Below are 22844 nucleotides of genomic sequence, written 5' to 3'. Positions count from 1 at the left end.
ATTTAAGTCATGGCCATAAAGCTTCTCACACACAGCTTTCTGTGAGAACAAGGTTCACATCACTTCCATCGAAACTGTATGTCCTGACATGGAAGAATGTGAACGGAAAACTTTGTCCACTCGCTTAACAGATGCCACTTTAGATTTTTTTAGCACGGCTTCTAGCACGAGAATGTTTGTTAAAGCAAACCTGGACCTGAAAGACATTTGGCTTATGGCAGCGTTTTCCTAGCCCTTTAAAAAGGCAATTTTCATTCAAAACAGTGTTGCTAGGTGCCTGATAAACAACACTTTCAGAGAATCAACTCAACGCAAATTATATTTGACAGCTATAAAGAAACTGGTGCACCATTAAACTCCCGTAACACGGAAAGCTGAATTCCTTGGACACAAGGTTACATTTAAGCATTTACAGCAACTGTTTGAAATGTAAATAAAGATGAAAGCTGAAAAATAGTTCTCGTGTTCGACTCTGGGAACTTCTACAATTAAGTGTAACGTCATTTTACTTGTGTTTAATATCCGCATCAGACTTCTACCTTCCAGAGGTGTCATTCATCCAAACATTGAGAAATGACACAATTTCCCAGCTTTTAAACATTGTTTCCTCAATGTTGTAGCTTGCAACTTTCTTTTTTGTATTTGTCATACAATTTTAGTGTCTTAGGCAGTAGAGTAAAACCTTCACAGGGAACATTGTGATAAGAAATCATGGGAGCAATTATAGACCAAATGCACTCTATGAACTTATCTAGGATGTTTTCCAGTCATCAAGTTTAACCTTGCCACTTGTAGTAGTAGATTGTGCATCGTGCTATATTTCTTGGCCCCGACCCTACCATCATTGTCATTTCAGGCTACATATGAGAGTCAAACTTCTCAGTGTTGGCAGCTAGAGGGCAACCAATCTCCACATATACCTCTTCCTCCAGCTTCTGGTACAATCAGAGAATCCATCATATGTCTCTGAGAAGCCCATTTAGTTTTTCCTCAAGTCACCACCAAGTATCCTGTGCACTTTGATCATCTTGTCCTTATTTTTAAGTAATTACTGAAGCTGATTACCATGGTTCACAGAAGAGGCTGTTTGTTTACCTGGAAACAAATAATTAACTTGACCATTATTTTCAAAACTTCGTACATATTCATAAATCTCACAAAATGTAAAAATGATATTATCTTGGGAGGCACAGAAAGTTGAAAAGCATTTCCCGTCTTCATTTTTACAATGCCAGTGGAACATATAGGATTGAATTAGAGGAGAATGGCTTTTATCAGAAAATGATGATCCTTCACATGCTATTTATTTCCGTTCTGCCTGCATTTACACACCACAGAAGAAGCATAACTCACCAATGTTTAGTTTTCCTTTACAGATATAATCTTTTTCTGCTAGCTTGACATTTGTATTTGAGATGGAAATGAATCTAAATCAAACAAATAAACAAAAAAAAATCTCAAGTGCAAATCAAAATGTTTTGTATTCAAAATCAGAAGCAGAGCTTGTGGTTGGACGATTGTTTATTGCTGTCAGAAACGACCTTTCGTGGAATTCTTTTATGTTCATGTGCTTGTGTCTGTATGCGTTTGAAACAAACACATGCCTGCAATTCCTTGTATCCCACTGAGTGTAAGCTCCTGTGTCATCTACATGAACTTGAGAAATACTTTGGCAAAATATTCTGCTTTTCCTGCCCCTTACGAGGCTCTCGGCAATAATCAAGAAATGCCGGGGGGGAAAAGTCCAAGAACAAGTTACAAACTATTAGACACATCATACTATTGGTTATTGTGCTGTCTATTAATATACCACAAGGCTAGAAAAAAAATTGAGATTTAGTAACTGTTTCCCACAGTCAACAAAAAACAACGATGGTAAGGAATCTGCAAGCAGAGGTGTGAATGTAAGTGTCAATGTTTATTTGTCTGTGTTTTGTGAAGAATTACTTTGATTTGTTTTTAAATAAAAAAAGCATATTGGGGTGAGGGAGAATGTCATCAGTCCACATGAAATGGAAAAGAAAAAAAAAATCCCAAGTACACCAAGCTGTCAGAGCAGGTGATAGGCTTAATCAGCATTGTGTCATATACACTAGTACAGGCGTGGATGAAAATAACTTTAGAAAAAAAATAAAAATTGTTACCCACTACAGATTTAACATGGAAAAATGTCAAGTCTTGTCAGGAGGCACTTGTTGTACGAGGGGGAAGGAAGCAAAACAAAAATTCTTGAACGTATTTCATTATTGTGGTTACTAATTACCAAATTTTCCAAGAAACTTTCATTAAAGTTAAAAACTAAATATTAATATTATATTTGTGGAAAAAATACAAATCCACTGACTGTAGCCATAGGCTAAATGATTTTATCCACTAACAGCGCAGCATGAATCGAAGGCCTAATCTTACCTCTATTGCTTGTGGTTTCAGACAAATCGATGGCTGACCTCAAGAAAGCATTAAGACATACGGTAAATGGGATCCGATTCTGCTGTTAAAAAAAAAAAAAAAAATCCCCTCCTGTTACCCAAGTGTGCCACTCAGCGCAGGCTGCTAATTAATATCACAGCACAAGAGGGGGATGGGGGGTTGACATGTAAATCAAGAAATTTGAAGTGGTGGACTGAAGTAAGGTAAATTCATATTCAGCGGCTCATCTCTTGCATAAGCTGGCTGTATTGCAGCCCATCATTTGTGAGGGGAAAAAGAGAACTACTGGCGCCAGTGAGATTTGATTTCAGTGGGAGGAATTGGATTATCAGCCATTAAGGGGCTCTTCACATTTGTAACACTGTGAAGGGAAAAGGAGACCTAGCCAGGCAGTGTTCTCTTTACTTACACACCAGTGGCTGTCTGGAAAAAGGTTACATATTCTATACACTGATGTACCTCCAAACTGAACGTTTCATCTGATTTGTAGGTGGCACTCAGCCGGATGACATCAGGTGAGCTAAAGTTCAAGATGCAGTCCAAGCTCTGGGCCAAAGGTTCAAATACGGTTCATTGTTTTGCTTCATTTCAGAGTTGGATATCATTTCCATATATAAACATGCCAAAAATGCAGAAAAGTAGCATATTTGAAAAATACTGTGGCAAACAAATGCTGGGAAAAGGAAATGAGCCCCATGACAAGGAGAACAATCATTTACAAGACTCATCTTGCCAACCAACTGACAAAAGGTTCTCTGCACAGTGTCACAAAGCTCTAACAAGGTTACTGTGTGTCGCACTCTTTCATTCACTCTTAGTCTTTGTGCTTCTCTTCCTTCTCATGCTCTGCTTCCTATCACGATGCTGCTGGGTGAAAATTGATTTAAAACATACACATTCCAATTCAAAAAGCTAATGTTGGGATTAATATGGTCCATTATTTTCTCATCTAAAACCTGGAGTGAGATATGCGGAGGGATCAATGCATGTTAGCTTACCCATTCGCTCTGATGCTCTTTCTCACTGACAATAAGTTAAAGTGAAAGCTTAGAGATTAACATCTCTAAGCGGAAAAGTCCCAGCTAAACATGCATGAACGACAAGGTGATTAATATGGCCAATAGTCAGTACAGACAGCATGTATTTTCCCCTCTGAGAGGGTCTATCATAGCAGCAAGAATCAGCCGCAAACAGTTCAGTAGGGCCAAAGAATAGCGGATGACCCTGCACATTAAAGTATCCATCAGTCTGCTCAAAGTTTAACATGACACTTTACTGCATTTCACTGTTCCCTTGTGTTGTCTGGGTTACCACTTCTGGCTCCAGTGTTTCAAGGTGGATTAATAGGTACGATTATATTCCAAGACTGCAAAAGTTCTTTTCTGACATACTCTTAACAGACTCATTGGAGACATTACTTCCAACTGTACAAGAAAAGCTGTAATTCAGTGATTTGTTTCATCAGATCATTAATCTTATAAAGACTGGGATATGCTCGCTCATCCTTACATCCTTTCGGATATAATTTAACTGCGGTATTGCAATTTCAAAATTAAATTCAGTTGCGAGAGTAAAAACCGTACAGTAGTTATACACAATCTTTTTCTGGACATTCACTGTGTGCAAGTAAAACTTTAATTAATTTATGGCATTGATGAGTGGCTGGTCATGTCATGGCCTCTAACCACACTCATCTCAAAAGTACAGAATACAAACAACTGATTCTTTTCCCCATTTTTGACAGTTTATAAGTTTAAGTTTTCTTGTGTCCTCCAAAAACATACAGAGGGGACAAATCTAGGACCAACTTTACTAGTAGCTACACTGGACTGTTCACACAGGTGAGTGAGCCAGCCTATTACATTGAGGAAAAGATAGTTCTTGCACTTAATGTTGGTTTAGTTGATTTCATAGGCCTTGTTTCAAAGTGATACGGAACAGTTCAGTTTGGTTCAGTCCTATGTTTTGGTGGTGCAGATGGTTCGGTAAACTACAGTATGCGATTTGAGTAATGAGGGATTCAGTATCATCATGAAGGATATATAAGTCTGTGAGGAGCCGAAAGTCGAACCGGTGATGCTTGCTCAAAATCCAATACCGTCAGCTCACATTGCAGTACTGACAATCGATGGCTAGCTCAACACTATTCACCTCAAGTCACCCACAATGGAAATCAAAGTATTACTGCTTTGAATGTCCTCTTTACATCTGGTGCAAACTTTTGTCTTCCCATGCATTTCTCCTTCTGGGCGGCCTTGTTGAACCTGGCTGCTCTAATGGAATAAGTGTCATAAAATGACAAGACTTTTAGTGGCATATCATCATATTATAAGACATCCAGAAGTTTAAACTTTGGAGGTTCCTCTGTATCACACTACAGACTAAATAATTATCTAGTCATCAACTGGTGGACCGGCCCCTTTCATGAGCCGTCACCTTATTATGGTGAAGGGGTTTATTGGTCCTAATGATCCGAGGAACTAAGTTATCTGAGGCTATAGTATAGGGGTCATCCATGGCAAACCAGTCCGAGGTGAGGTGAAGACAAAGCACAGTCCAAAAGCTCATGATGAATACATTTAACTTATTCGGTTGCTGACCTAGATATGGGTGACTGGGGCCCTCCTCTGGAGCGAGGCTTGAGGTGGGGCTCGACGGTGAGCGCCTGGTGGCTGGGCTTGCACCCGTGGGGCCCAGCCAGGCACAGCCCAAGGAAGTAACATGGGTCCCGCTTCCCATGGGCTCACCACCCATATGAGTGACCTAAGTGGTTGGGTTCAAAGAGAGTTGGATGATGGCCGAAGGCAAGGAACTTGGCGGTCTGATGGCAGGCCACAGAAGCTGGCTCTTGGGACCTGGAACGTCACCACTACGAATAGGGGCCGTAAACATTATGCAAACTTGATCGTCAAATTCATCTTGACGCAGCCTGGGCTCTGGAGCCAGTCCACTTGAGAAGGGTTGGACACTCTTCTATTCTCAGAGCACGCAGGTATGGATCTACTTTTTGCATTATGTAGTATTATGTATGCATTTTTGGGTTACGTAGGTGGACCCAGAATTTTGTGCTACGGCCCCAGTTGTGGGACACATTTTCATCATCCTGCATTAGAATGTCATCTTTCCTGACATCACATGGTCTTAACAACAACAAACAAAGGACAGAGCTTGTTGATTAATATGATGAATGTCTAAAAGTATTTCATTGCATCAGTTGAAAGTAAAGTTAAAAAAGAAAAATATATTGACTTCAGCTGCACCATGTGTTGTCACCCATTGTAATTCTTACTCAGTTGGAGGACGTTAACAAGCGACCCACACAGGACCAGATGGTCTCTTACCAACCGATGCAAAGTTTATTAGTTTAAAGCTACTTTCTGTAAGATTTACACTGCAGAGAAAAATACACCTGGTTTTTCATCAAACAATATTCATGATAATAATAATAAAAATCCAACTCCATAGCAGTGTACTAGGACTACTATACTCGAGTCTACACATCTGACTAAGGGCAAAATTTAAGGTACATCCTGGACGGTCAATCATATGTACATTGACCATTTCAACAAGAGATAGGTGGCCCGTGGGCCACAATTTTTATGCAAGATAACCCTTGCACTTAGAAAAAAAAAGTACAATATGTGGTTGATTTGTTGTTTGTTTAAAAGTCTTTGTTGTTAGGTTAGCATAGGGGATTTATTATACACGTATTGAAACATTTACTATCAAGACTGTAATATATATTACGCATTAAGAGCATGTAAAGTATGCATGTATTTTGCCCATGTTAAAAATTGCATTTTTATTATACATCTGGTCAGGCAGTGCACAGTCCTATGAGGCCCCTTAGTAGATCAGATGAAAAATTGTGGACCCCGCCAGCATTTGAGTTGGCCGTTCCTGATTTACACTCTTCAAGTCACCTAGCAGGAATGTGTGGAAGGACTAGACCAGTTAGAGGAAACACATGTACGTAGTAAGTATGCGAATAAAGTTAAAAAGTTAAAGTCCCAATGATCATCGTCACACACACATCTGGGTGTGGCGAAATTTGTCTCTGCATTTAACCCATCCCCGTGTGATTTTGATCCAACCCCTGGGGGAGAGGGGAGCAGTGAGCAGCAGCGGTGCCGCGCTCGGGAATCATTTGGTGATCTAACCCCCCAATTCCAACCCTTAATGCTGAGTGCCAAGCAGGGAGGCAATGGGTCCCATTTTTATAGTCTTTGGTATGACCCGGCTGGGGTTTGAACCCACAACCTTCCAGTCTCAGGTCGGACACTCTACCACTAGGCCACTGAGCTGGTCACATACGTAGAGTAAACGCCACCTTAGAAAGTTTAAACAGATTAGAATACAGAATTGTTGACTGTGAGGCTGACATACTTGCCTTATGCACCACAATGTTGTCAACACAGTATCCTTTTTGCCCAAATTAATATGATCCTGAGTTTCAGCAAGTACTGATTGAATGGAGAATGATTAAAACCAAAGTGAAATCAAAATTATTTAATGTTTATATAATAGTAAATTGTGTGTAGGCATGCTATTTCAGACACCAAGAAAGAAAATAGAAGAGTTCCATGCCTTGACAATAAGTTTTCCGTTCTTTTGAAGGGCAATATCTGAAGTGTTAATTCCAGGCAGATACAAAACCAATTCATATTTGCTCTTTTCCTGTCTCCCGAGCATTTACTGACAGATGAGCGCATGAAGCTCCTTATCTGTTTTCCACTTTGAATATTTTTTTTTTTTAACTTTAAGATAAGAAACAGTGATTTTTACACAGACAATTGTGTCATGAAGGCTTGATGCGCATGGCAACCACAGGACTCCCGAGATGAGCATAGCCCTCGCTGTGGTTTCCTATCTCCCGACTGACTCATCGACACATCTGGACTTAAGTACATGTGGCTCTCATGCTGCACGGGCACTTGGGTAAATGAGGGATAATTAGGCTTAGTTGACTTTAATGAATGGCTTATTGCTGTTTTTCATTTCAGATGAGAAAAATATAAAGCTCAACATTTATCAAAGGGAGGGCATGGTGATACTCCTGAAGGCGTGTTGCTCTTGTGGGCTGATAGGTTTGTCATGGTTGTATGGATGGGGTCAAGGCAAAGTGAGCTGAAGATAGATAGCAGCAGCACACGAGGGAGTGGTTACAATGTGACCACAGAATTAAAGATTGGGAACTCATTGGGATACACGGTAGCAAATTGATCATCCCATCTGGAAAGTTAATACACATGTGAACGCTGTCCTTACTCAAGGACAAAGAGAAAATTACAGAAAACCTTTTGGAATTATTATACAGTAAGTCGGTAAATATGCAGAAAATGTCTGGTTTCTGACCACCAATACATCCTCCCAATACATAATACTTTATATTCCTTCATTACTCTTGCATTATCTACACATTTGTTGTTGTAACAATATTATCACACTTCTAGACACTTTCTATTGTTTTATGACTATATTTGTGATTGTGTTCTAAATGTTAGAGGGGGGCTGAATACTTTCACAAGCTAATGTATATACATTCTGTGCAACCCGCACTTATTTGCATACAGTATATATACTGACCTCTCTATTTAGTGCATATATTTAAAGATTTTAAATTTACGTATCATATTGATATCATTTGGAAGTTTGTAATTAATCTTTGATTATGATTACATTAATCAAAAGGTCTTATTTACAGACAGACCCCTTTAGAGTTTGTAAACAATGTGGCTCATTTGGGGGTGTGATGGATGGAGGCAAAGAGCTCATTTGAAAACGCAAGTTACCATATTTCAGAGCGTTGACATAGGAATGGATGCAAAAAACAGCCATTTGAGTTTTTACAGGTTTAAGTGGGGAATGGGGAATGTGCATATGAAATTTAGTGGCGATTGGTCGTAGTTCTCAGACGTTTAGTGTCATTAAAGTTGTTACAGCTCATAATTAGGCAGGCAAATAGACACTCATAATAATTTAATTTATGGCAATAGTGACAGACATGAAACAGTCACCATCGTACATAAAAAGGGCCTTGATGCTCAAGTGTTGGTCATTTAAGTGCATGCACACATTGATTCCTGAATTCCAACTGGTCTGCATCCCCCAGGCTTCCGTGGGCCTTGTAACAGAATGGAGCACAATGTCGGAGGAAATTGTCCCGCATGATTCATTCTAATTTCTGCACAAGGACGTTCAACCCCCCCCCCCCCTTTACTGGGAAATTTCATGAGGAAATCCCTCACATGTTTGAACATGGCAGCTCTCCCAAAACAGGACCCTAATGAGAGGGGAGCCAACTAAGTCAGGCAGGCTTAGGCACTAAAACCGAGACAGGGGCCATCAGGATCATGCAGAGACCCCTCAGCAATAACCGGCGATGAGGGAATACATGCAGGCTGATACGTTTTGTTTTCTCTGATTGTTGCATTAACTCTGGGAGGCTCTGTTCAGTGTCCTTTGGTGATCCTATGCATATTGTTTGATAAAAATAGCTCATTAGTTCACGGAGTTGTGGAAGAAAGGAGAGTGTGTGTTTGATGTATTAGCAGAGCTGCTGCTGCACAGGGCAAAAGGAAAAGCCCATCCAGGATGGGTCTGATCCTCTTTAAGGCCTGCGCTGCATCAAACACTTGTCAAACACGGGGCAGATGGACAGCTGAGTGGCTACGACAGATCGGATCACAGAAACAGGCCAACAAGAATCACTGCTGCTCAGCTCATCTGGCTTTCTAAACTCTTGTCAATAATCCCCCCTTGCGTCTCATTCAAATACAAACAGAGGGCTTTGGGCCATATGGCTGACATTTTCTTGTTGGTTTTAGATGTGTATGATTACAGTGCAATTTCAACGCTCATTTCAAGGTCTCACCTCACTGAGGTTTGTGTACCCCAAAAGCAGCAGCATCTGTCAGAGTTACAGAACAGGAAGGAAAAAAGAATCAAATCAAAGCGAGATCCAAATTCTTCACACTAATTCACGAGGGATGTCTAAATCTATTGGGATCACAGATCTAAACCTTGCTAATCAACTACAAAGGGTATTTATGTTTTGAAGCTGTTCGATATGGTACCGTGGTAAAGTGTAGTTTCTTGACAGTTACCACCCAATTGTATTTTTCTTTTCAATCACATATGCAGTCCTCCTATCTTTTTGTACCACCAGTGTCTATGACAGTGATATCTTAACTTTTTTTCTAAGCGTGACATACAGAAAAATGGCAGGATGTAAAGGCCACTGACATTCGGAGCTTTCACACCGAAAGAATCATTCAGGAACTTCCGCTCTCCTATTTTCAGGCAACACGGCTCTCAATAAATAGGTTCATAGAACTCTTATAGGCTTAAATAAATAAAGGCAATGTAACCAGACACACGTTTGGATAGTTTTCCTTTTTTTGTGATCTGAAACTCGGGACTTGGGCTACATTCACGGTACAGCTCAATTCTGAATAATTTACCCACATATCTGTTTTTGTCATGTGGAGTGAACAGTACAAATGCATTTCTTTTCAAATTTAACCTGGACCTCTTTCATATGTGTACATCAATCTGAAATGTATGCAATACCTCTGCCATATAAATGCCTTTTATGTCATCAGAAACCTTGTAAAAGCAATTTTAAGTTTAAATTGCTAATGTGTGACATCACCGTAGTATTCAGCTTTACTGTGATGGTGGGGTGCAGGACCTTGCTACATGCTCTCTACTTAGCGCCATAAAGGTTCTACTTTTAGTTGCCCCCTGTATTTGTTATCGTGTAGTTGAAATGCACATAAACACCCACATGCGCACAAACTCAGAGAAAATCACTAAGATGCGCGTACAACTAAAGAGAACAGGTCTATACTTGTCACTTTGTTGTGTCTCAAAGTCTCCACCCTGGCTCATTGCTCGTGGACAAGATTGGGTCAGAATCCAAAGTCTCGCTCTGAATCACTAGATGTAATTAAAAGCTGTAATGTCTCTATAAAACTGACGGCCAGATATAGAGATAGACAAGCAAGGGGGGGAGACGAGGGGAGCCGAGAATGAGCTTCTGGAGTCTGAGTTTCTGCAACTGTGCACCAGATGTTTTCGGGCACTCTTGTTCAAATTTCCTTCTTTTCTCCACAAGTCAGATCACTGGAAGCAGACTTCATGAAGTGCTTCTCTCAACTATGTGTGCCGCATCCTCCTCTATGACATGCGTTTTTTGTTCCTCAGGCAGAGTGAACTGGAACAAGCAAGCCAGTGTCATTCCTATCAGAGACAGGAAAGGAGTAGAAACAAGACCAAGAAAAAGTGCTGCTAATGTGGTTGGTGACTTACTCTGCCTGTGAGGTCGATTTTATTGTTTCTTGGTGAGTTTTATTTGTTTCTCACAGTCTGCTTAAGAACGAATGCATATGATTCCTCATCTATATGGTGTGGGATATGATGAAAGCTTTGTTGCCGACTGGAGAATTGTCAGCAGCACTGTAGTGGAGGTCTGGCAGACCTTGGGTTATCTAAATATGAGGTGAAGAAAAACCTGACACTGGGCCTCCTTAAAACAGGGTTAGATTGAACATATAGTTGGGTGACAAATTAGACCAAGCAGTCAGAATAGCTTCAATGTGTTTTGGCATTTATTCTATAAGTTTCTGGATCGTCATGGGAGTAATACAAAAACTAAGATATTTCCTTATTTAGTGGTGGAAAATACGGCCTCCAGGGTTGATCCAAAATGTTCCAATTAAATTAAGTTTAAATGGTTTTAATTGATCATTCAACCATTAAGTGGTCCATTTTCTATTTCAAAGCATCTGTCTTTGTTTCTGCATGTCATATAATCACATTTTGCCCTTTGTTAACCATCAGTCACAACTTTGGGGTTTGAGTTTTCAAACACCATATTTATTTATCTATCTCTTTGTCGCGCTCTTTCTGTGTCTCTCTCGCTCTCTAAATTAATTAATTAATCCATTTATTTATTTATTTACAAATCTATTTTAAATAACAGCTAATGACTGAACATCTCCACACAACAATACATTAGAATTATGAATTGCTGTTGTACGATAGAACTTGACCTGCATTGTGGGATCTAGAATATGTTCACCGTAAAAACGGGCAGATATCTGTATTTCAAAATAAAAATATTAACTTCTAGGTCTCTTGGGACATATGATATGGAGGGCAGGATTTTCCCGGCAGGCTTGAGTTTGACGTATGTATCATAGGGTGTAAAAAAAAAAAAAAAACAGCTTAAACTGCCAATCAATTGAAATACTTTCCAAGGTCCGCTTCATAGCCTTAAACACGTCATGGGTAATATCAGCCCATATACTGCTCAGCAGGGGGAAATAGGGGGAAACTGTTTAACTTGCAGCACATGGCATCATGGGAAACACTTGTTCAGGGTATTTCTTGGTGCCTTCTCCTCTTCTTGTGTTTGTTGCCACTTTGTTTGCATATAACCCGGGGATGTTTATGGCAGCCCCTCATTTTCTTAAGATCTCAGTGAGTGAGTGATTCATACTATGAATAACATGTTCCAATCTGTGATGTCTGTGAATATGAATATGCACCTCAAATTCACAAGTGACACAATCAGGCCAAGTGCAAACATCAGCCGTGATGTTCAAGTTGTTCAGGACATATATTGTGTGTTGATCAGAAAGCAGCTGTCCAAAATCATTACTATCACCGCTAGATTTAGTGCAAAAAATAATCTCGTGTTTGTGTACATGCAGATTAGTAGAACCATAACTCAACTGGAGTGTGAAGAGTCCTGAAAAACATGCAGCTGGCAACCCTCTTCTGTCATCCTGCCTTGAAATAACCAAATGACAATAATGAAGAGTAAGGTACCAACAGCATTGCTAACCCTTTCATCTACCACCTTCCATGCCTCCTCCCCCAAACCTCCATGTTTATGCCTCATGCATGTGGTATGAAGATGGCCGCGCCATACAGTGTAAAGCCACCAGGACTATGAGACTGTTTCAAGACAGTTAATTCAAAATGAGAGCAGCCTAGTATTTATTTAGGTATGGAAGCACTTAGTATTTTGTAAAAAGGTAATCAGCGGTTGTAGAAGACAACAAAGGGGGGTCACAGTAGCTCATCTGTAACACCTTAAACATTGGAACCAGATGGTCACAGGTTGAGTCACGCTGTTGAGGAAATACACTGAAACTGCTAGTAGAGAACTAAGAACTACATCTATAGACATATTTCTTGATTCTCTTTTTGAGCTGAGCTTTGGAGATTTACAATTAGCTTTAATTGAGATTTTATCGAACCGATTCACCTCGCAAACTTGCAAGGTATGGTGGTGGTAAAAAGAGAACGGATTCACACTGGGATTTCCTGCATCCAGATACAAACTGACTTGACAAGACAGGAGACCTTTGAGATATTCTAACAAGCGTCTGTCTTCTAATATGGAGCGGTCCTATTAAACGAAGATTTAGCCATGGCTCCCTCAGGCACAACAGTCCACAATGTGAGCTACACGTAATCACTATGACAGTGCGACTGCCAATCAGTGCTTCCTGAAAAAGTACTTCTCACTTGGCTCCTGGTGGCAGGACGAACTGATCCAAATTGTATGTGATATTAGCCTGGCCAGAGATAACCCGTAATCACCACCCGTCATTACATTGTGGCAGAAATCAGAGTTGGACTCATCATTTATGCACTAGCTTTTCCATGGCAAGTAGATCAAAGGGTCATTGGTTTGATTTTAATCTTTCAAGAGTGACTGTAGTGCTTGCTCTAATTCAGACATATTGTCTGATCTATGGACAAATTGCACCACTTTTGCTGAGACAAGACAAAGATGCTCTTGTGTAGACGAGGGTAAGTTTGTGCATATGTGTGTTGTACTGACTATCTGAAGAGTTCACTTTTCGACTTAACAACTCTAAAATGATGTTTAAAATGTGGTGACTAGTTGCAAATGGTTTTGTGATGCAATTCTGTTGATATCTTGCCTCTCTTTCATTTTGATGGCCTGTTTTTAGAGCCATGGCCGAGTGGCAAAGATCATTATCTGTTACCATGGGGACTCTGGTTTGGGAACATCGACCTCAAACATCTCCTGAACACACAGGTGTCCTTGACCAAGACACAAATACCGCAAACTGAGTACTTGGGAGCCCCCTGCTGCAGTGTGTGCCACTAACAATTTAACAATGTGTTTGCTGTGTCCACTCTTGTGAAGGATCAAACCCAAAAGTCCAATTTGTGCGAGTGTGTGTGTGTGTGTGTGTGTGTGTGTGTGTGTGTGTGTGTGTGTGTGTGTGTGTGTGTGTGCGTGTGTGCGTGTGTGCGCGTGCGTGCGTGCGTGCGTCTTGCTTGCGTACGTGCGTGCGTGCTTGCGTGCGTGCGTGACACATGAAGATGATTCTTCTACCGGAGAAAGGATGTTTACACAGATAATGCCTGCATGTTGCTGGGCTGGTCATTGTCTCCTGCATTCGTGAATAAAAGTTTATAGTTTGGAATCCGTCTTGCCTTCTATTTGAACCTCTTAGAAGGACACACACTTTGGAAGTGGAAAGAGAGCAGGGAATTATTCCACCATGCATGAAGGGGTTCGTGATTTTTTGCAAACGCCACAAATTCCGACCATGCAGAATCTGCCACAGAGGTGAGCCCAGACTGACGATGGGTTTCCTGTTGGATCCAGTTGTGCAAAGGTTACCTGACTATCCCACTGGTAAGCACATCAAGCGAGAAGATTTTTCTCTGGCTGGAAATACAATCACACAACAATGTTATGTTCTATTGTACAAGTTGTGTGTAAATTTGGTATATGAGTTGTCCATTGTCAATAAAAATGTATTATTTTAGCGCATTCTCTACACAGGATTTTTTTTAAATCTTATTTGTTTTTAAATTTTTAAAGTGTTTTTAAAAAAACACTTGAAAAGATACACGATATATATCAATGATGTCATTATTTAATGTCAACTTGACTTTCATTACATAAATGATGGCTTAAAAAATCTAAAGTTGTGCATCCCCCTTGTTCATACACATAGCCTGCCAGATACTAAAATGCTTTTGTGTTTCTCCGCAGAGTGGATTTCTATACATTGTTTTTCAGGGGCAGATATTCTGAAGCAGATGGCTCAGAGACAGTGATGACCAGAGGGGGGGGCAGAGCACTGTAGATTCACCCCAAACCCAGACTAGCTTCAGACAGACCTGGGCATGGATCCCATCAGTCAAACAAATCCTCACAGGGTTTGGATCTGGATTTACATTATTTCTTGTGCGAGACTAGTACAAAGACTAAAGTAAATAAACATTCCCCCTTTCTCAGACATATCCAATGGTCTTTCAACATGGTCAAATAAGTCTTTCTACGTTGCTCTCTGGAGGAGTGACGTAAGCAAAATACTGCAGACTATACTGTCTTCTAAAGTGTAGGACGTGGTAAAAGTGTGGCAAAAACAATAAGATGATCTTGATGACAACAGAAGCAGTTATGCTTATTATCACATGTATTGTATGCAGAAAGCATTTGTGGTGACAGCACCTTGGAACTTGAACGACAGAAGATTGGATATGGGTGGAGGCTTGGCCTCCACAGCATGAAAACTGTCTCTGGTTACTCAGATAAGAAATCAAACCCCCTACAAGAGCCTGATGCTCAGGTACAAGTATCAAATTCATTGGCTAAATCTAATTATATATTCCATCTTTTTTTTTTAATCAAACTTCTTTGTATGACTGATTCTCAGTGTTACGGAGTTGATTTTTTTTTCTTCAATCAACCTTCAAAGAGACACTTGGCAACCTCAGAGGCGGATGGCCAATGTGTGTGTGTGTTTCGCTTAAAACCCGAACATATAAAATTATACAGCAAAAATCCTACAGGTTATACAGGTGAAAAGTTACAAACATCTATTCCTTAAAAAAGTATAATCCATCTGGTGGGAACCCAATAAATTGTAAAACTTCAAAAGTTTTCTTAAATGCAGCTTGACAGTTTGGATGAAAACAACATATGGTTGATACCACCACATATTTCATACATCCTCCACATAAAGGATGAACCCTCAGCTTTAGGTTAGAGTGAAGAATCAAGACACTGTTATTGTGGCAACACTAGCTAATGAATCCCAGCAGTGCGAGCGATGTATGCTGTTTACACTGACCTACAACTTGTATGGAACACATCAGACACGGTTTGCACCAGTCTTAACATTTGCTGTAAAAACAAGTTGCCTCCTGACATTATCTGCACTTTAGTTTCCATGCTAGTTTCTCAGAGGGATTAGGTCATTCCAGACACAAGGAAACGAATATGATCAGCCACATCGTCCCTGTACGTCTCGACTAAGCTTGAAAACAGAGACCCATCAATAAAGTCCAGTGTATTTCAGCTGCTTAGAAATGCGAGATCAGATAAGTGTTCCCATAAGTGATATATACTTACCTCTGCTGCTTTGTTTTAATTCCTCTTTCTGTTTAATTCACAGAATCCATATGGAGGTTACATAATTCTGCGCTTAACAAACACATTTGTGTATAGCGCCAAGAGAATTATGCAGATTTATAGATTATTTTTCACATTTGACCACTATAAAACTCTCTTACAGATTTCTAAGATTATATTTCAAGTAGATCTGGAGGTGAATGGTGAGTTCTTTTTTTCTCTTTATCTGGTCAAACTGGCTGCAACACTTCACCCATCACCTGCATTTTAGGCCTCTCGTGCAATATGATAAAAATAGTACGTCTTGTGGAAAGTGATCTTTTTCACTTCTTCATCCCACTCAGCTTCAGCAGCCTACATTTTCTACATTGTATTTATTTAAAGCAAAGAGTATTAAGTTTCATTGGCTTTTGTCAAGTGGGGATTTTCACAGGCAGTTAAGCAGTGGGGAATTAATAACACATGCCAGAGTACGAAATGTACCTCTATTAAAACATGTCGCAAGGTTAGGAACTGCTGGGATGTACATTCAGTGACATTTTTACACGCAGCTTTAAACCCGCCCAACAGAGATGTTACTCAGTAAAAAGAGATTTACGGTACCCACGTAAGTAGGGAGCAGCAAATTTGTGAGGGATGAACAGGGAATCTGCAGCTCGTTTCTAAGAACTGAATGAAAATAGTTCTGCACTTCAGACTTGGCAATAAAGTTTCATCAGCACCTTTATGTCTGAGATCATTTACTGCAGTAACCATGCATACAAAACATTTTAATCAAAGATAGTAGTAAAGCCTCTGGAAAAGGTCAAGCAGGCAAGGCAAAAGCATTTGGAGGTATGTGGGGGGTGGGTGAGAATTTCCCTGACAAACAGGACATGCGCTAAGAAATAAATGTGTGGTGGAATCACAGTTTCCAGCAGCAGTAGCAGCGGCTTCTGTATCGTTGAAACATGAGAAACCAACAGTTTATTGAGGTTTATTAACTCTTGCAACACTTCACTGAAACATGCCTGTATTCAAGATCTTCCCTCTATCTGTTTGGCATTTTGTTTTCTTTACTTGACAGACTAAATGTTATCTGCTGCTGTAATTGCCTTCTTGTTTGGTGAATTAAACTAAACTGAAACTAAAAGAATGTTTACAAGAGAGTACATTAAGATTTAGTACATTTATGTTTAAACTGCAGCCATCACACCAAATAGTGTGTTGAGCCATTAAAGTGACGACTAAAGATTTGACTTCTCATTTAATGACCTGACACCCTCACAATGTACACCACAAATATCTCTCAAACTGACGGGAGGAAACAGAGGCGACCATTGAGGTAACCTGCAGATCGTCCTTACGAAGGGAATTGGGAGAGTGGGGGGAAAAATATACCTCAGAAAGAAAAGTGCCTTCAAGCCCGCAATGGAAAATAACTGATATTTCATGCACGGAAACGTCACAGAAAACCTCAATAGCAGAGAGGAAGAAAAAACAATGTGGTGTGTCGAGGTTACATGAGACAGGTGGAGCAGTGAGAGGGTGGACGAGGTCCGTGTCGGGGATTGGAAGTCGTCTATTTTCTTTTATATTGCAGTGTCAACTTTTCATTGCATATGAAAGCTGCACAAAGCACTTTAACTTTGCCGTGTAACATTCCTACCTTTTCTGCAGTGTCTCACGGCCATTTTGCACCTGCGGGACTCAGCAATGGTAGGACACGGTATTGTGTCTTTGGGTGGTTTCTTTACAATATGCCGCGTCCGGGTCTCCAGACCCCACCTATAGCCGCAGGTTTTGTTTCTTCTGGTGCAAGCTCCCCATTCGCTCCACTGCCCGACCTCGCAGCCCTCTGTGGACAGACAAAGTCATGTGTGGGGAAACCACAGCAGAATGTCATTTAGAAGCAATGCATAGACCTCAGATCAAGCTTTAGTACTGCGTGATGGAGCTTTACGGGGATGACATAAGCTTGTGGACTGCTTGTTTGGAATATTTAGAGAATATACAACATATGAACATGTGCGTTCTTTTCATTTTTGTGTTGTTTACCTCCACACTCCATGGTGTCCTCCAGTGGGGCAAAGCCCTCGGGGCACTTGTCATAGCATCGCCCTTTGTGCAGGTAAAAACCTGACTTGCATTTGGTGCAAAAGTCTTTACTGAAGCAAGACTCGCAATTCTCTATCCTGCACCCTGGAGAGAGAAAAAGAGACATTAGGGTCCAGCTGATCAGCCCTCTCATCTGGAGTTGATTGAGAGCTCTGGAGTTTCAGGGGTTGGGGGGTGGATTACACAGTGTGTGCCTCGAAAAAACTGCCAGTGGCTTGTGAATGACTTCCCACCAATGCATGGTCAATCCTGAGTTATTTTTCTTCTTTTGAGAGAACCAAAAATAAGCAGAAACACCAATGATGTCCAACTGGCCTACAATTCAACAGCAGATTGCACCTAGTTCTCTTTACATAAAAGTAAAAAATCTATTAAGCAATCCAGTACAGAACAGTGAAGTTCAGATCACAACAGTATATTTAAGAATTGTAAACATTTATCTGGTTTATATCTCCTCCATAAGGAATGCGAGCCAGATTGTGATAGAACACTGTAAATAGCGCAACATCAAACCAACACAATTGTGTAATGAATTCAAAAATACATAAAAGACTGTAATCAAAGACCAAAAGTGTAGGTAAAGATAAATTTCAGTTCTTCTCAATTTCTGTGATTTTCTGTGAATTTTGTAAAAGTGATTTTCTGCCAAATACATTGCAATGCCTCTCTCCACCTCTCGGGTCACATAGCGCTGTAGTTTAGAGTTTACGGAAGCATGCTTAAGTAGTACAAACACTGTTGTTTGATGACCAACTTTTGAAAACAGAAATGGAAGAAATGCTGTCAGAGAGGGAAGTGAATAGACTGTCACAGCATGAAAGAAGACTTAACAGGAAGGTCATGTTCTGATCTAACGGTGTACTGCGGTAGGATGAATACATTTCTTTAGGCTATGAACGATGTGCCACTGCTGCCAACCATGTCAGTTTCTATAACCAATATCCGATTTTCATCTAAGTTGAGTATGATCTTTTTACTAGTACAAAAAGTCAAAGGATGGAATATGACAGGGTTTGGGTGAAATTATGTGCACACTCTTGTAAAAGACACATGATGTGTTCAGTCAGACAACACAGCATCACGCGCTTGTGTTTTTTTGTTTGTGAGCTGTCTGCCATACTGCAAATAAGATGATTTCAAGACAGTGCTTTTATTATCTATAAACAAAAACACAAGCAGCTTTGATTTGCCGTCCTGTCATAATTCACCACATGCTTTTCATGACGCATAGTGTTCTTCGTATTTGATTCATGTCCCGCAGAAATGATGACATCAACCAGTCAGTGACTGCAATGTGTTTAATGCAATCTTACCATCTTTTGACATTGGTAACCAAAACGTTGTACACTGTACTAAACTGCACCTACGGTACCGGTAATGCTTGGCAGAAACAAGACTTTTAATTTCACACTGACATCTATTTCAGTTAGAGAACCCTAAGGTACAGGGTCATCCAGTCACTGTGTCTTGCACGTCAGTTCAACTTGAGTATCTTAAATATTGTTACTGATATTTTTCCATGCGTAAAAGCCATAGGCGCAGACGGGGTTAACCCATGGGTTAATCTGTGACCCTTACAAGGCCCAGGAAAAGGAAGGCTCTCACAATCCCACCCTTTAATTACACCATCTCCAAGTAACCATCAGACCTCCTCCATGACATTCCTCCAAAACGAGAGGGTCCCTCCCCGCATTACTTTGAACCCTAAAGTGTGGCCTCGGCCCACTCACTCTGGTCTCACGCTTTTCAGAGTAGTCTAAACAAACCAAAGATACGCACAAACACAACGCAATCAGTTTGTGTGATAAATGTTCATAACACATGGAAAAGTGTTGCAACACTGAACGTATATAGCGATATCAATAAGATTCCCATAGAGGTTTGTTATTAAAAATCTAATTTGAAATCACTTCACATATGCAATGACTTTTTCTCTTATCTAATTCTATGTGTGACCCCACAATAAGAATAGAAATGTGTGAAAGTAAAAGCAGGTAAGAAAATATATGTCCTTTCCTGCTACACATCAAGTCCTGCTTGAATGAAACTGGTTTAGTATAAACAAAGCTTAATTCAGGGAAAATTTGGGAAGCTAATAAATCAAAAAACAAATTAGAAAGCGTAACACTGTCTTTTACCCTTAACACCTCCCAGGCCTGTCATCACCAGCAATAATAATAAGGGAGAACACATCTGGCAGTACTCTCCAGCACTCAAAGTCTGTTGTGCAATCCCCAGGTATGGACAAACAATACAAGATAGAGTATCAGTACAAAACAGGATTAAACAATATCAAACTAAAAAAAAAATGCTTGGACAGTTTTTCTAAACAAAAGATAAGTAAAGATATCCCTGCCATGAGATGGATGAGGTGGATGGCACATCGATGAGGCTCCTTGGGACTTACAATGCAGAGAGGTAGAGCTTGAAGATCAGAGGTCATCAGAGAATGGAATGAGTAGGGAAGAGATCATTATAACAGACAGCTATCCCTCTGTCCAGTTATCAGGCAAAAGGCTATCTAGGACAGTGTAGGCTATCTACGACACTGGAAAATCTCCCACATTGACCACCAGCAAGTCTGCTGGCCGAGTCAGTGGATTGTTGAGCAGCTCCACAAACAGATACAGGGGAGCGGGTTCATTCTCCCAGTAGGATTAACCTCTGGATCACCTTTAAAGGCTTCATCTAGGTGCCTCTGGGAAACTAATGAGAAATAATGAGGTCATCAGATCTCGCTGATGGTCCGGTGTTCCTAAGACTTAAACACATTACCATCATTATCTTCTAGCGGTGCTCTGCCTGTGAGTTACAGCATGACAGGAGAAAGATGTTGGCATTGTGAGAGGAAATTTGAAAGATGTTGAAGCAACGGGATTATTGCGATGTCATTGTTACTGCGTGACTTTCGGATTCAGATGCATTTTAACTTGAGACATGAGTCATCAAGCGTCACTTGTCACAAAGTGGTACATGCTTGGCAGAAGCCTGGGTTTGAGGAGGAAGTGTACCAATTGTATCAAGGACACGCAAAACCTCATGTCAGCCCCAGTTAAATTTTATTCCTCTGCAGGCCAACAGCATCAAGTGTAATCATGCAGTTTATTTATAAGAATATGCACTGCTTGGAGAAAATGTGCTAAAATATCCTGGAAAAGACTGATTAATTTCCCGATTTCCAAACCAGGCCTCTTATATATCTGAGCAGCATATGGTTTGTCACAGCACTCATCTCTGACTCCTCCTCAAAGCCGACCAGACCTGATGTTGCATAGCAGGAGTGTCCATTTCCTAAAAGACCTGGCAATGTGAAAAGGAAAACAAACCCTATTTTTTCCATTCTTTGCCTCCAAGCTGAGTAGAACAGCTCTGACCTACTCTCTAGACCTGGGGTTTGGCTGACATGGAAGCTTTGGCTTGCTCACTGCCACTCAGCCATGACATGCGGAGCTATGGATGACAAAAGTTCACGGCAAAGACCAGAGCTGCCATGTTCCTCCCAAGCTGTTTTTTTCCACATGGGTGCACCTCTACATGCCAATGTCAAACTAGGTGAAGCAAAGGTGGTGTTTTTGTCAATCACAGTGTCCTTGAGAAGGAATGATGTGACGGTAGCAGACATCTTAGTGGCGCTGCTTGTTTTCTTATGCAAAGAAATAGTCAATGATATACTAGCTCAGTGGCCTAGTAGTAGAGTGTCCGCCCTGAGACTGGAAGGTTGGGGATTCAAACCCCGGCCGGGTCATACCAAAGACTATAAAAATGGGACCCATTGCCTCCCTGCTTGGCACTCAGCATTAAGGGTTGGAATTGGGGGGTTAGAACACCAAATGATTCCCGAGCGCGGCGTCGCTGCTGCTCACTGCTCCCCTCTCCCCCAGGGGATGGATCAAAATCACATGGGGATGGGTTAAATGCAGAGGACAAATTTCACCACACCCAGATGTGTGTGTGACGATGATCATTGGGACTTTAACTGGGACTTTAAGATCTGCCAGCTGCAACGCGCACGTACACACCACTGTCTGAGGTTCAGACAGACAGCATCTTTTTTTTACAGTGTGCATTTTCAGTGTTTCAAACCTTAGAATTCGTCATCTGGCTGTTATTGCCTAAGAGCAGGGCTTGGTCTGTTGGGATCATTATATTATTGGCCAATTCGGAAAGTATGGATTATAAAGTTGTGATGATTAAACGTCCCTTGGTAAAGTAAAGAAGCTAAAACCAACCAGTCACTTTGCTTGCCAGGCAATGTAAGGGAAATACCTCAGAATTTGACTGCAAAAGAGAAAAGTTCAATGAGGACACAGAGAGAGAAAATGTTATTGCTACCAAAGCCAACAATTTAATATTTTGTGAAAAAGATTCGTGTGTTCATGTGTGGCCATGACACATGGCTGACATTCACCACAAACACAACTTAGTCCTGTGTGTGAGACGGTGACCTAAAAACAATTATTATTATTATTATTATTTTATCCAAAGCAGTGTGAAATACCCAGAAATGTATTTATGGTGGAAATTGTTGTGAAAGTGCTATCTAAATAAAGATGTATTGTATTGTATTGTATTGTATTTATTGGACGTTATAACAAAGGCCGTAAAAGAGAAATTACGATTGGTATAAGTGGCACTGCATATTTCCCAGGAAACTACAATTTTATTTAAGCTGTTTCCAAGATGTTGGTGATGCCATGACTTGGTCAGATTGGATGCTGGTCGGTAATGAACATCTCAACAAAGGCAGTAATATAATATATGTAGCGTATAATATATATAGCGTATAATATATATAGCGTATAATAATATAGCGTGGCACAGAACATTTTCCACAGAAAGCACTATTTTATGTCAACCCTGCTTCCACAAGGTTGACAATCCCATTTGCTGTTTCCTG

General features: G+C 40.5%; 1 protein-coding gene across 2 annotated transcripts in view; it reads right to left on the bottom strand.

The window, feature by feature from the left end:
* rspo2 (R-spondin 2) overlaps window positions 1–22844 on the bottom strand; it is a 51619-nt gene that overhangs the window by 2958 nt on the left and 25817 nt on the right. For both annotated transcript variants that reach the window (XM_049730045.2, XM_049730046.2), the window contains exons 4-5: window positions 17888–18031; window positions 17499–17687 (exon numbers count right to left, since the gene is read on the bottom strand). In XM_049730045.2, the coding sequence (XP_049586002.1) occupies window positions 17499–17687; window positions 17888–18031 (333 nt within the window). The remainder of the gene's footprint in view (window positions 1–17498; window positions 17688–17887; window positions 18032–22844) is intronic.

Source organism: Syngnathus scovelli, chromosome 9 (genome assembly GCF_024217435.2).
Source record: "Syngnathus scovelli strain Florida chromosome 9, RoL_Ssco_1.2, whole genome shotgun sequence".
Classification (NCBI taxonomy): Eukaryota; Metazoa; Chordata; class Actinopteri; order Syngnathiformes; family Syngnathidae; genus Syngnathus; species Syngnathus scovelli.
Note: the sequence above shows the minus strand (reverse complement) of the source record. Positions and strands in the feature narration are given on the sequence as shown.